This window comes from Larus michahellis, chromosome 1 (assembly GCF_964199755.1).
Source record: "Larus michahellis chromosome 1, bLarMic1.1, whole genome shotgun sequence".
NCBI classification, from domain to species: Eukaryota; Metazoa; Chordata; class Aves; order Charadriiformes; family Laridae; genus Larus; species Larus michahellis.
Window position 1 is genome coordinate 14,043,717 of NC_133896.1, and position 13,870 is coordinate 14,057,586.

Genomic DNA, 13,870 nt, shown 5'->3' on the forward strand with positions numbered 1-13,870 from the left:
CATTCAAAGGGAAAAGCAGCTTCACTTCTCATCTGTGTTTTATTAGGGAGTATTTTCATTGGCCTTCTACTTTGTTCATTTGGGGATTTTTGTTTGTTTATAAACCAGAGAGAGGAGAGAAAAACGACAGCGTATTTGAGGAATATTTTTGAAAATGCCAAAAAGTAGGTACCGTTTTCTATTATATTTACCTTTTCTTATTTCGTTGAAGTACGTTGAAGGACTTAACATGCCATTTAAATAGTTGATTAGGTATCTAATTAGATATCTTAAAGAAAATTATCCAGCTGAAAATCAATTATTGGAATCCTCGTAATCACTACGGCATGATCGAAATATCCAGGCCTCTAGAGCTAGGGAACTTATGGTAGACATGTAGCGTTATTCTTGTGCAACCTAGACAGGTAGAATATTTTTTAATGCTATTTATTATCTTTACTACATGTAGTTACATGTACAGTTCTTGGATTTTTTTTAGCTGTCTTTGAAAGATTAAAGGGTCATTTAAGCTTTTTAATGTCCTTATGAAATCCTTTAGAGTAACGCCTATGAAAAAAGCTGATTTTTGTTTCAAACCCTAGGGTGCTTTCTCATCTGGACACTTGGGACTCTGGTAAGTAAAACTTGTCTTGATGTAGGCCTTAGCTCTAAGGTTTATTGGAATATTTCCATGTAGCGGTTGTTGGCGAAAAATAAATCGCTGTATGTGTTTTCAGCACTGAAAAGTTTGAGACATTAAGGTGAGCAGTTATTAAATTAGAGGAATACTTTTTCTCTGATAGTAGTGGTAGGATCATATACTGACTAGGAAACCGTTGAAAATAAAGTTCCTACTTTATATGGGATCTAACAACATAAGCAGTAAACCTTTGTCTGCCTAAGGATTTCTTCTTCAGGACTTTTCTCCTGGAGCAGAATACCAATGACACCATGTTACTGTTGAGTCTTGTCCACTTAGAGTTGCCTTTGCAACTCTAGAACTTGTGTAGAGTAGGAGATTATGGCTGGTGGAAAAACATGGTGAAGAGAAAGCAGACATAATTGATTTCCCTAGGCCAGGAACACTTGAGATTTTGTGATGCTCAATTTCTCTGTTATAAATAAGTAAAACTGAATTTAGTAGTAAATTATGTTCCTGCTGTTCACATATCAGTGCCTTCTATGTGCCCTGCCACTGTGTGCTGTGAAATGGTGGTGATCTAAGTACTGCTCACTCGTTTTATTACAAAGAATTTTCAGTGCGTTCATTTCCAGCCCTTAACACAAGTCATCCACACTGCTGCTGGTTATTGCTATGGGCTCTGACTTTGAGGGACCTTGTATCGACTTCACAAGCCTCAGGTTCATGTTTTCCAAAGGTGCTTATTGATAAAGAAGTCAGATGTTTAACTGATACTAGAGAACTTCTGGATAGATGCCAGCCAGTAATAAGCATCAATCTTCCCTGTAGATTTTTCTTCAGGTCCTTTAAAATCAAGCAATGCAGGTCTTTGTGCTGCTAAGTGGTGGAGTAAATGTATTTCAAGGTGAGCAAAGATGTCTGGAAAGAACTTCGTAACAATTTAGCGCTTGAGTCTGTAAAATGTTGACTTGATTTTATGCTACATGATGAAATAGGAGATTGTTTTTCTTCCTTTGCTGTTACTAGACAGGAAGCACTGATTAGGAAATACAGGGTGTTAAATTTCAGCAGATACTATAACCTCCTTCTATTTAGTTAGAAAAGTTGAGTTCTTTTACATAGTGGTCTGCAAAACTGAATAATAGAAGCAGCCAGACCATGGGAGAGAACTGGGAAAGTGGGAGTGATCCTGAGGAGTATTTACTTTCTGTCTAGCCATTTCCTTGCAAAACCCATGCAGCTGTTTCAACTTGTTTGTAAATGACAAGATCTAAATAGAATATGCATTTGCACTGTTACCAGAAGGTTGTCCTTGCCTCTTTGCTCTACTGAATCACCAGGCTGTGATAACTCCTACTTAAATATCACAGAAAAGAGTAATGCAAAGGAAGTGTAAAGTGGTGTGACAGGCTTGGGTTCCTCTATGCTCAATGTTAAGCACTTGAGGGAGAAGATGGCAGATACAGGGTTGTTTCCTATTCCTCAGTTCTCTCACGCAGTCCTTAATTCTTCACTATCTTAATTCTGTAGGTGAGTAGATCAAACCCCAAGTTCTCGTTGTTTGTTTATATTTCTAGGTACTTTTGAAGCTGGTTGAAGTCTCATGGTATTTCTGTAGTGTCATGTCCCTGAATGATTCTTGCTCTGTTTATTTCAGAGGAAAGGCTAGGACCTCTCTTTCAAGAGGAAGATTATCAGCAGCAATTACTAATGGGACTGGTATGTGCTTTTGTCACAGTGTGCACTAGAGGACGCCCAGCCTCAATAAATGTAAAGAGTAAAACTTGTAAGTTCCAGTGCTAAGTGGAAGCTCGCTCAGAGTAGCTACGGAACAAACAAGTTTCTTCCTAAGTTTTAGAGTTCATAGTCACGATATCATCTTAACAGGTCATGATATCATAAGGCATAGCGGAAAAAAAGCAATAGAAAGTTGGTTGGTATGGTATTTGGGAAGACTCTTATTCCATCCTCCTTGGAGTTAATCTGTCAGTTATTTTTGGGCTACTTTACATCCTTAAAACATGTATAGGTGAATTCCCCACCCACCGCTTCCCTCAAAGAGAACATCACAGATCTTCTTGCTCCTCATTTTAACACCTTTTTACTGTCACTTTTTCCTTCTGCCTCCTCTCTGGGACTGCTATGGCTATTCTGAGATCCCTTCCTCTGTTGCACTGTTTTCACTGATTATCTCCCCAAAAGATCTGCCATCCTTATGCTTCTGGGTAATAAGTCCTCTCTCAAATCCTTACCTGTGCTCTCTCTGTCTACATACGCATCTTCACTTATCTCTGGTTCTCTTACTACTAAACCCAAATGAAACTCCACAGCATGCACTGGAAGGTTTCAGCACTGCGTCTGTGAAGAGCATATCAACACTGCCCTGTCTGTCCAAATCTAAGACAAATTTTCATTCTTTGCGGTCCTGCTCCCTTGTTTCCAAGTTCTGCCTCTCATTCTCTGAAGCTCCTCTACATTCCTTTCCTGCAGTTTATTCACAAATCCAAAAAAGGGTCACTACTATCCTTTGTCTATGCTTTCCCAGTATCTATATTGCTGTCCTGACATTGAGATTAATCTACTTGTAAACTGCTTGAGACAAATTTTATTTGCCTCAGTTTTTCTCTGAACTTCGAAAGAAATAATGCTTCATAGTAATTCTCAGGAACTAAGCAGCATGGACTTGAGTTGCAATCAGAAGCTAGGTGAGGTCAGAGAATGTTTCAGAAAGGGAGTGGCATGGACTGTATGATAACAATTAATGTTTAACCTGTAGTTGCTATTAATCACTGAGGTTCTCAGGTTCTTGGCTACTGCCACAAACTGTATGTGGTAGTTTTCTCTATTGTAAAATACCTCAGGTTTATTTGTATGTAATAAATACTTATATTCTGAGGATTCAAAGTTCATATTAAAACCCTCCTTTCACCCTGTTCACTTGGCTTGACCCAGAGAGATGCAAGAATTGTAAGCTTTTTCTCTTTGGTGTCATTGAAAGTTCAACTTAGCACTCATTTCGCTGAATCTGCACCAAGTAACAATTTTGACTGTTCAAATGTGCTATTGAATTTGGCAAGATTGTATGGTTGCTTGGGATCTCAATGTGAACTGGGCTTTTGTAACAGGGGAACATTTTGTTGTGCTAATGCCTATTGGTCAGGCCCTGCACCTGCTGGAGCTTTTGCATCTTTTTGAAGATGTCACGGGGACACTGAATTGTTGGCTTTTTTTTCCTAGATGGTTGCTCAGCTAAAGGATCACCTTATGAGACATCTACAGTATGTAGGAAAAAAGAAGATTGACCAAATAGTTTTGGATTACGTTGCAAACCTGGTTAGTTTGATTTTCATAGTCACTACTGTGAACAAGCATGTATTTTTAGAGGGGGTATGTATTGTGTGTACATAGCATATGTTTGCTGGGAGGAGATTGTTTTTAAGATGATTAACCCTATTTTTCCGTTTAATATTGTTGATAAAGGACATAATAATACTTAAATAATATTAAAACGAGTTATATTGGTCACTCAGAATACAGAAGAAACACTTCCCTTTACAGCTTGTACAAATATGGTCTACTCCCAGAAGTGAAAATGTGTACTCATCCTGAAAGTTGAAAGAATGATCTTTAGATCTATTTTGTTTCCTGTAGAATACATTGCTGCTTGCTTTGAATAATCCAAGTGCCATCAGGGGAAATACAAATAAAGAAAGAGAGTTCTCTCTGATACGGCAGGAGAGTAAATCATCCCTGCTCCTACATCCTGACTTTGGGCTTTTTGTGAGTGTAACAGGAGACGGAGTTTTGCCTGAAGAAATTCGTATAAACTACAGTGAAAACTTGCTTTCCAAATTCTTAATTTTCTGTCTTTCATCCTTTTAAGAGAAACTTTAAAAAAAATAAGCTGTAAAAATTGTGACTGTTGTGCATAGAAATTATTGTACCTGGTTTTGTCCGTCTCAACATCAAATCCTTTAAGTGCGGGATGCAGCGTCCGCAAGAGCTCATATGGCAACTAGTAAATCGTGTTCTTTGCCTTTGTGCTAGCCCTGACACCCGATCCAGCAGAAACTCCCCACAGTGCTGTTTTCTAGGGATGGAAATCTCAGGAAACTTTCTTGAGGCTACTGGTGCCTGCATCTTTTCTGAAGCCCTGCTCAAATCGGTTGTGCTGTCAACATTACAATGTTCTCTGAACTGCTGCAGCTTCCACTGAGGTTACTGACTTTCCTAGTCAGGCCTCCCTCTATAGCTTGACAAGTTGTTTTACTGGCAATTGTCAGTCTGTTCTCTGTATCTTTATAGGAAGGAAGGAAAAACTAATGACTGATTAAAATAGGAACAGCACAGCATGAACCAAAGCTTTGTACCTGAAAACAGCTCTGAAAGAAGCAAAGCGGAATGTTTATTCTCCTTTCATTCGTTTTCCAGTTTTTATTTCTTCATTCTTAATATAAACTAAGACAAAAAAATATGAAAACACCTGTGCAGCCTTGATCTCCAACACTAAATTATTGTAGATTAAATCTTACAATCAAAACAAATCTCAGCCCTCCCCATCAGCAAACTCTTAGCTTTTAAGATTTTTTTTTTTAAACGCTACTAAAAGCGAGAATTCTGTCAACTCAATTTACAGACTTCTCATCCTCGGAAAAACTACTATAAACAAAGATAATATGTCTCTAAAAGCTGCTTCTGCCCTCTGGCTGGTGCATCTTAGGTACTGTTTGGAAATCTTTAGAAATTATTTCATTGTTAGGCTTGGGTTTCCCCTCATTATAGTCAGAAATTCTTAAATCTTAAACCTTGCTATATCCTAAATGTTTGGCAGTTCTGCAGGGGAATGAATTGTTTTGATTCTTCAGCAGTTTTTTGTAGCATCAGCAGCGTGTAGCTGAGCTACTGAAACTAAGGAAATGGGAAGAGGCTTGAAATTGTTTATCTGCTTTCATAAAATATTTTTAAATTATATTCAGGAGCAAAGGAGTGGCTGACAATAGGGCTCCATGGTGTGTAGCCACTGTATAAATCAATTGCAGCTGAAGTCGAAGTAGCCAAGACATGGGAGCATTAACAGTTTCTCATAAAACAGCAGACTGGTGGCTGGTTGCTGTCAGAGAACTGTATTTGTATACAGAGAAGTAACACAGGGAAGTGTGAATGAGTTGCCTCAGTGAGAATTCACTTGTTTGCCGAGGAGGTCTGCAGAGCCTAAGTATGCCTGGTTACCAGTTCACATGCCACCTAGCCTGCAGAAACTGTTTGTATGTCCATTTTCTCTCTCTCCTGCAAGCTCTTTATCTTAACTTTACTCCCTGTCTGTTTCTCTCATTCTTTTCATTTCAGCAGGGCAGAGAAGGGGGGCAATAATTTACAGAAGCAGTGTGACACTTGCTGCCCTGACAGCAAGCGAGGGAGGAGGCAGAGTGAACAGCCAGCCTGTGGAACAAGAAAGAGACAGACCAGAATGTTGAAATTTCTCTGAAAATCACTGCAGTGTCTGCAGCTTTTTGGCTGATGTCTATGGCTAGCTATCACCTGATGTGGGGTCAACTGCAGAGGAATAGAAGACAGACACCATTTGGATTTGAGTTTCCTTAGGAGGAGGACTGCCTCGTATCCCCTGTCTAGGAGGGAGTCTGGGAGACAGCAAGACCCTGTCTTACTCCCTCTTCTCCTTTGCTCCTGATTCTTTTCTTTGTCTGCTTCCATGTCTTTCCTGTAGAAACAGCCATGGAAACTGAGCACTTGTGGTTCCAAATGACTTTAGTGGAACTTCAGAGTACTCGGCACCTTTGCCTGGAAATGTAGATATTTCAAGACAGCAAGGTGCTTTGCAAATGTCAGCCTGGGCCCTACTGCATCCACTGTCTCACTATTGATCATGTTTTCTCTTACTAGTTTAGAGCACTCCGAGGGAAATGGCTTCTGATAATTGCCCAGAAAAACCTCATATTGTACATCTTTGTTACTAAATTAAAAACGGCTTTGCTGTGAAGGTTTGGGTTTAACTCGGTTCCCCCAGAGATGTGCTGCTAGCTCGGAGAGGAAGCTGCCTATACTCCCTCTGTAAAACAGATAATGTTTCTTTTCTCTCATGCACATTGTCCTGTGTGTTATATACTGAAAAAAGTTTGAGACTTGGCTTCTCTTTCTGTATGTATTTTCTACCATTCCCTTTGTGGCTGATTTCCAAAGTGCTGTTGGTGAGGGTGTCATGTCATGAACGTGCATGTATTTAAGATTTAAGCTTGTTGTGATGACTAGGTTGACATTGACTTGAGAAGCTGGTCTCGTTCTATACCTTGCAAAAGCCATACACAGTTTGCTGAATTGTTAAGCAAAGAATATTGATTCTGGAGTATCATACCCATGAACACAATTTTTGTTGCACAAATAATAAGAGGTGATTCTGGAGTTTGTAAGAAGCTTCCTTTCACCTCAACGCTGATCTTCAGATCCAGCTGTAGCTCCCGATGAAGAGGCCTTCACTGCACCTTGTGTGCTGGCCAGAGATGAAAGTCATTCTGGCAGCAGGTGTGGTTCTTGCGACCCTTCTCTGAAAGCTGGAGATCACTCATTTCCTGGAAAGTGAGTGGAGAAAACTTGCCATACTCCAGAGAGATTAAACTGGAGCTTTCCACTGTATCCAAAAAGTGTCAAAATGGAAAATATTAGATAGTTATTCTGCATCAGGTAGCTGTGCAAGGCCGGATGGAGTGGTGAAGGGAAAAGGTGCTACCTTGTAGAGGTACCTTGGCCGAGGTGCAGAGGAGAGCACTCAGGAGCTTTTATGAAGACTGATATTCTTGTTCTGGCCTTTGCATGTGAACTTCTGTGTGACATGTTTCTCTTGCTCAGAGCCTATGACAAGTTAGCGGTTGGAGGGGGCAGAGCTGATGAGCAGAAAAGAGAGTGGGGAAAAGGATTCCTGGATTCTTGCCATCTTGGGGGGAAAGGGGTTTATAACTTCTCGTGACACCTCTCTGCAAAATGGGGGTCAGACTTTCTTCCTGAGAGTTTCCTGGGGTTGATTAGTTAGTACGCTTTGAGGCCCAGAGATAAAAGGCCTAGAGGAAGTGTTTCAATTCTCTTACTGAGATATGGAAGTGGTTATGTGTGGCAACCATGAGGGGCCGGTTAGAGGAAGTTATTTCAACTCTTCATGCGTGGTTTCTCTCTCAGCTGCAGAAGCTTAGAAGGCCCTAGTGAGAAGAGGGCTTGTGGCTTTTGTATGCTGACAGTCCGTACTGCAGGTCAGCATGGGAGCACAAACAAGCAACAGTATGGGCCAAGGGGTTGTTTTACTTCACTGTGGACAAAAATGAAACTCAACAAAGGAGGAGAGGCATTTGCTTGTCTCATCTTTCGTCGCCTGGACTAGATTTGTGATTCCTCCTGCAGACTTTTTTCAGCAAACTGAATATTCTGCTGTCTTCAGCATCATCCAGTTTTGTCTGGGCCCTAGGGACCTTTCCTTGCCAAGTGCTCAGCCACTTGGACATGCAGTTTGTGCCTTCATGGCAAACAGATCTTTGAGGATTTGATGCAAGGGCATGAGATCAGGTGATTCCCAAGAAGCACAATGTGTTAAGATGCTGCATGTTTCGCACGATGCTTTGATGAGCTGGAAGCACTTAATTTAAACTTCTGGAACAGGCAATTCAGTTACAATTCCAATTTTAATTAATCTTACGTTTGAAGCCCCTACAAAAAAAATACTGAAGTCTCATGATAAGTTTTTAACATAAACTGGTGTGTGAAATGAATGAAGGCCAAGGGCCTGCTGTACACAGCCTCCTAGAAACATCCAGTCTTTTCTTTTTTGTTTTAGCTGAATCTGGTACATCGAATAATGAAAGAAGTTTGGAGGAGATACCAGCTTCATTCCTGCACCTTCTGCTTGTGAGTCATTTGTTAAAGATTTCAGCCTGCCTTTTATTTCTATATTATGCCTATTATGGGCATAATAATTTTGGTCTTCAACAATACTACTCGCTTGAACAGTCAGTGTTTACTCTACTGTGAATGTCAACATGAGTGTCATGTACTCTTTTTAATGATCCTGCTGGCCCTCTCTAAACCAATGTGAATGTTAATCATAGAGGCAGTTTTACAGCTGGAGTTCAAAGCTGCTGAGCTCACAGTGCTCTCAAGCTGGGTGGTGGGTGTTGGAACACCTATAAAAGCCAGGTCACTTATACCAGTGCTCAAAATATTTCACTGATTGATCACCTGGTTGATACCAGGTACTGCTAAGAGACTTGTAAATGGGAAGGAGAAAGGGGACACCACAGAGACATTGTGTGTCAACATTTAGATGAACAGCTAGTGCTGATGGGTCACAGATGCCTAAACAAACAAGATAGCATCCCATGGCAATTCACCCAAAACGCATGCACTTAGCGCACGTGTAGTACAACAAGTTGACCGTATCTCTGTGAAAGTGTGGGCATCTCGGGTTCCTAATATGTTGCTATTTTGTTAAATACAGTGATGAGAGAGGAAGCGCAAGAGAGTTTGCAGTGTTCCATATCATGAGTCGGATTCTAGAAGCTGCAAATGGCATGTGCATGCCTTTGCCTCCTGGTAAGTCCTGTGTTTTGCTGTTTTAATTGTAAGTGAGGAGAGCAATGCGATGGATTCCCCCCACAAGAGCACTAGCTGCAGCACACGTGTTAAGTTAGCTTCGGCAGTATTGAAATCTGTTCAAGACAGTTACAGAGGGGAAGACCTTCCATAAACACATGCAAGTGAAATGAAAAAAAACTGAATAGTCACTACAAATAGAGACAACAAATCAGAGGTTTATTTCTCTGTTTTCAGCTTCCAGTGGAATGTTTGGACACAATTTTAGCTCAGAACTAAGATTTAGACTTATTTATGTATTTTTCTTAGACAGCTGGACTTCAGTGTCGTGGACTACAAGGGAAAATCCTATCCTGGAGCAAAAAAAGAGTGTTTTTTCTCATGCTGTTGCCCTGCTAATATTTTTCAGTTTTATCCTGAAAGGATTATCTCCAGCCTTGATGGAAGAGCTGATCTTGATGGTAGACTTTAATTCCCTAGAGTTTCTCGTAATCGCTTAGAGTCTTCTCAAAGCACTTGCTTATTTTTGCTTTGGAAAGACTTCTTAACTTCTTAGTGCTTCTGATTCTGTTTGAATCTTTCTAGTTTGTGTTTCCTGGTCTGTTTTCAGTCTTTGAAACTGTTTTTGGTATGAGGTTGTCCCTCAAACTTACACTGCGTGGGCACAAATGCTGCCACGTAACGGTGTCACGTGATGCAAGACCATCATCTGGTTGGTGTTAAGTGAGAAACTGAAGTCTTAATGCTGCCTGCGGGAATGTGTGGGTGGCAGCTACATACTGAGGGTGGTGGGGCCACAGTTTTTAATTAACTGGCGGGAAAGAGGAAGATAAAAGGCAAATTAATAGCACAATTCAGATATAAGACAACAGCTTGGAGATGTTTAATAACTGCATATGACTGTAGTGACTGTTTTGAGTCGTCTTGGCTTTCCTCTTTCTGATAGAATTGTACTTGAGAGGACTCAAAGAATACCTGAATAAGACTATGTGACTTTTGAGAGAGCGATTTCCTCACCAACTAGAAACAGTCAGAAGTTAAGGAGAGTGTTGGCTTTAGCTAGAGTAATGCCAGTCTCTAATACAGACTTAGAAAAAAAATATTTTTGTACCAAACAAGTTTGCCTTTCATAGGTTTTCACACTCTGCACTTGGGGCTTGGAGTTCGATGTCTCCCTCTGCACACCCTCCTGCACTATATTGACAGTGGAGTCTTGCATTTGACAGAAACGTGTGTCAGGAAATTGCTGGAAGGTACAGTGAGTTTCTTGTGTTTTGAGTTTCATGTGCTTCATTTGTTACCAGCTGGCTGACTGGCAGTGATGCCCTTTTGGCTGTTCAAAGTCAGACACAGGATTTACTGACCAGGAGACTCAGTTCTTCCTGAGTGCTTTTTCAGTGAGAGCTGTAGCTGATGGTGTTGCCCGGCTGAAAAGAGAAAATTAGGACTCAGACTATATGATTGCGCCTTACTGTAGTAGGCAAAGAAATATCTGTTTGGGGAGGATTTGAGTTTATAATATTTCCACTTGGGACTTCCTAGAAAACTGAATACTAACGATCATCATAGAATTTGTTGGGGGATTTCTGTGACTCTATGAAAGTGCACACCTACGTGAAAGGAAGTCAGGCTGCTATCCAGTCCTCAGCTTTGGCTTTAATTATGTTTCAAACAAGACAGTCTTAGTGCTAGGATTGGCAAATGGCTGTAAATTCAGTGCTAGGAAGTGAAAACTCAAAATAAGTAAACAAAAGCCTACGTGACACGGCATCCCAATATTTCTGGCAAATATTGAGGTTGTAAATGTCTTCTAAATATATCGCAAGGTTACCTAAAGGTGGGAGTTAAAATCAGTTCTGTATGAACCCATATAGTCATCAAGAGGGGCTAAAGGCTTCGGAACAAAATGGGGAGTGAGGCAAATTGGCAGTTGCAGGCACAGTTAGCATCACAGCTGTGTTAATTGCCTTTTTGAGATCAGAAGGGAGGAAGAGAGAACTGTAGCATAAGTTTCCTGGGATACAACTCTCAAAAAGTAATTCATTTCATCACAGCTGCAGCCACATCCCCTTGTTATGTGCTATTTCTCTGGTGTTCAAGAAAAGGGACACAATATGCAGTATTAGTCTGTGCCTGGTTTTGGTAAATGAAATATTATATAGGGAGTTCTACTTAGTCAAAACATGTCTGAATTACTGTATAAATTGTTAACCTAAAATGATGAAGATATGTACAAATATACAAAAAAAAATTAATAGAAACATTATAAACATAATTAACACTCCTAACAGCCCTTATTGAAAATTAAAATTTTCATTTCGTTACAGAGATGATATTTATTCAGAATATCTTAAGTGAAAGTTGTAGTTACGCGGTTACCACTAACGATGGTGGGGTGTTTTTTCCTTGTAGACCTGGATGACACTGAGGAGAATGAAAAGCTGAAGTTCAGTATTGTCATGAGGCTTCCCGAGGTAACTAATAACTTTGGATGTCATTTACTGGATTTGGAATTGATAGGAAATTCCTCCCTGTGCATAGGATCAAGCCAATGGAAGACATGCTGTTATTCAAATAGGGCACAGATATAACCTGAATCTCCAGTTTCTCCATCTGCTGCTCGTGACCTGTAGGGTACCCTCATAACTTAACGCTGGAACTAGTTACTGATGTTTCATTAAAAATTCCAACAGAATGGGAGATTGGCTTCTCCTTTTTCCCTTTTGCTCCTAGTGCACACCACAGTACTGCAGAGGAAGCACAACATCTCAGTGAGCAGAGGAAAGCCAGGGATCCCCCCTGGGGGAGTCCCTTGCTTAGAACAGGCTTTTCTCAACATAAGTTGCTTATTGTTTGCTCATTATGGGCTGTTACGTATAGTTCAAATGGCCAGAAGTGCTGCTTTGGTTTTCCTCTAACAAGGGCTTCTTTATGTGGCAGCAATTTTGAGAAGGGGTAGGGAAGGAGAACTCCACAGGACGCTCTTTGTCCTCTGTATCTTGTTTTGGGCACGGGTTGGTGAGCTGGGGTCAGCGCGGGGCCTCTGAGCTGTCAGCCCCAGGCCTGGTGGGTGGGGAACACCATTCCAGCCACACTTTGATGTGAGGGGCTGTGTTGTGAGCGCTTTTGGGAACACGTACTGCTAGTTACGCACAGTAGACTCAGTGCCTTATTGTATCCGTTTACAGCTTTGGGAAAAAATGCAGAGAATGGTTTGTTTGCCAAAAAGGACACTTTGGGGTGACTCAGACTATTTTGAGCAGGTTACATTCACTAGATGACTTCGGTTGCATCAGAAGCAAGTATTTAAGCACCATTGAAAGTGTCCAGCGTTTCCTAAACGAATTCTCAGTAGTCTGTATTGCAATTCAGCTGAAAGTGAGGGGAGTGGGGAAGATCTAGATAGGGAAAATAGCAGAAGGTGGAGCTAACTTTACAGTGTGTCATATTTGTTTGCTTATTGGTTAGGATTGGAAGCTTTGGGACATCTGGGTTTGAATCTCTCTTGCCTTTAGGAATGTGAATCAATGTTACCAATTCCCAGGACAATATCCTCAATAATGGGATGCAAATTGTGTTCCCAGTATCTCTTCTTGTTGGTGTTCTGCTTTTGTAAGATTCCTTAGACTGAGCCTAAGAACAGCCCTGTTCTGAACGGAGCATTGAGGAATGGGGCACCTGTGTTATTCTTTGGGAGAAAAATGGAGTTAACCAGTAAAGGAGAAATGGACGACTTATATTTAAGCCTCAATGTCCGTTTAAGTAAACGTGCAAAGTGGGACAGAGGTAGTGGGATGGACTGGTTGATAGAAACTTACTGAGTAGCAAGGATTTGATTGCTTCCCACACTTCGGGACCGTATTGGAATCTCCTTGTTACTGGCTATGAAAGGAATGCTCCCTGGCTAAAAATGATGAGGTCTTAGCTTCTGTCATCAGTGTCTGAAAGCAAAGCAGTCTATGTTACAGCCTGCATTTTGTTTACTTTTTCCCCCCCTCCTTTTCCCCCTCCTAAGTTTCTACTGGGCTGTGTTTATATTCTCAGGTTTCTGGGTTTTGTTGTTTGCTTTCTAGGCTCTTGGTCAAAAGGTCCGCCAGTTTTGGAATCATCCAATAAATGCTAATTTAATTGCACGGAAATATGTGAAACTTCTGCTTGAGAAGCTGGGGAACAGGCAGGTAAGAGCGTATAGGCTATTTTTTTTAAATCTTTTGCTTTGATAGTCTTGAGATTCCTGACCTTTCTGTAGACTGTAACGCACTAAAGATAACACTGAAACTTGGCACTGAGCGACTCTGAACTAACCTGGAGTGTTCTCCTTTACAGTGTAGCAGGCCAATCCCTGAGAGACTCTTGGTCCCTGTAGAGTTTTTGCCACTTAACTACCTGACTAATATGCTGGCAGAGATAGAGGATCAAGGTAATTCTGTACTTTGGAAGCCCAGTAATTGTTACTCTTTGCTCATGGTCAGCCGTGTCCTGACTATATTGACGTAACTGAGTACTAAAACTTCAGTGATGTCTGAACGTGTAGGTTTGGTCGTCTTTCTGGTGATGGGTGCTGTGAGAGGGCTTCTCCACTGCGTATCCTTTCATCCAAATCCTGTGTGTGTTGAATCCAGGTAGCAAACTTACATTTTTCCAGAATGAAATCTGGTT

The 13,870-nt window shown here is 40.9% G+C and overlaps 1 protein-coding gene across 6 annotated transcripts in view; it reads left to right on the forward strand.

Moving 5' to 3' along the window:
• GSAP (gamma-secretase activating protein) overlaps positions 1-13,870 on the forward strand; it is a 47,744-nt gene that overhangs the window by 31,568 nt on the left and 2,306 nt on the right. For 3 of the 6 annotated variants that reach the window (XM_074562774.1, XM_074564974.1, XM_074565828.1), the window contains 10 exons: positions 109-164; positions 582-613; positions 2,280-2,341; positions 3,860-3,955; positions 8,457-8,527; positions 9,117-9,211; positions 10,345-10,464; positions 11,624-11,685; positions 13,285-13,389; positions 13,538-13,631. In XM_074562774.1, coding sequence (XP_074418875.1) covers positions 109-164; positions 582-613; positions 2,280-2,341; positions 3,860-3,955; positions 8,457-8,527; positions 9,117-9,211; positions 10,345-10,464; positions 11,624-11,685; positions 13,285-13,389; positions 13,538-13,631 — 793 coding nt within the window. Of the gene's footprint in view, positions 1-108; positions 165-581; positions 614-2,279; positions 2,342-3,859; positions 3,956-8,456; positions 8,528-9,116; positions 9,212-10,344; positions 10,465-11,623; positions 11,686-13,284; positions 13,390-13,537; positions 13,834-13,870 lie in introns of all 6 variants that reach the window. The other 3 variants (XR_012584281.1, XM_074564081.1, XM_074566669.1) reach the window with 3 other exon arrangements.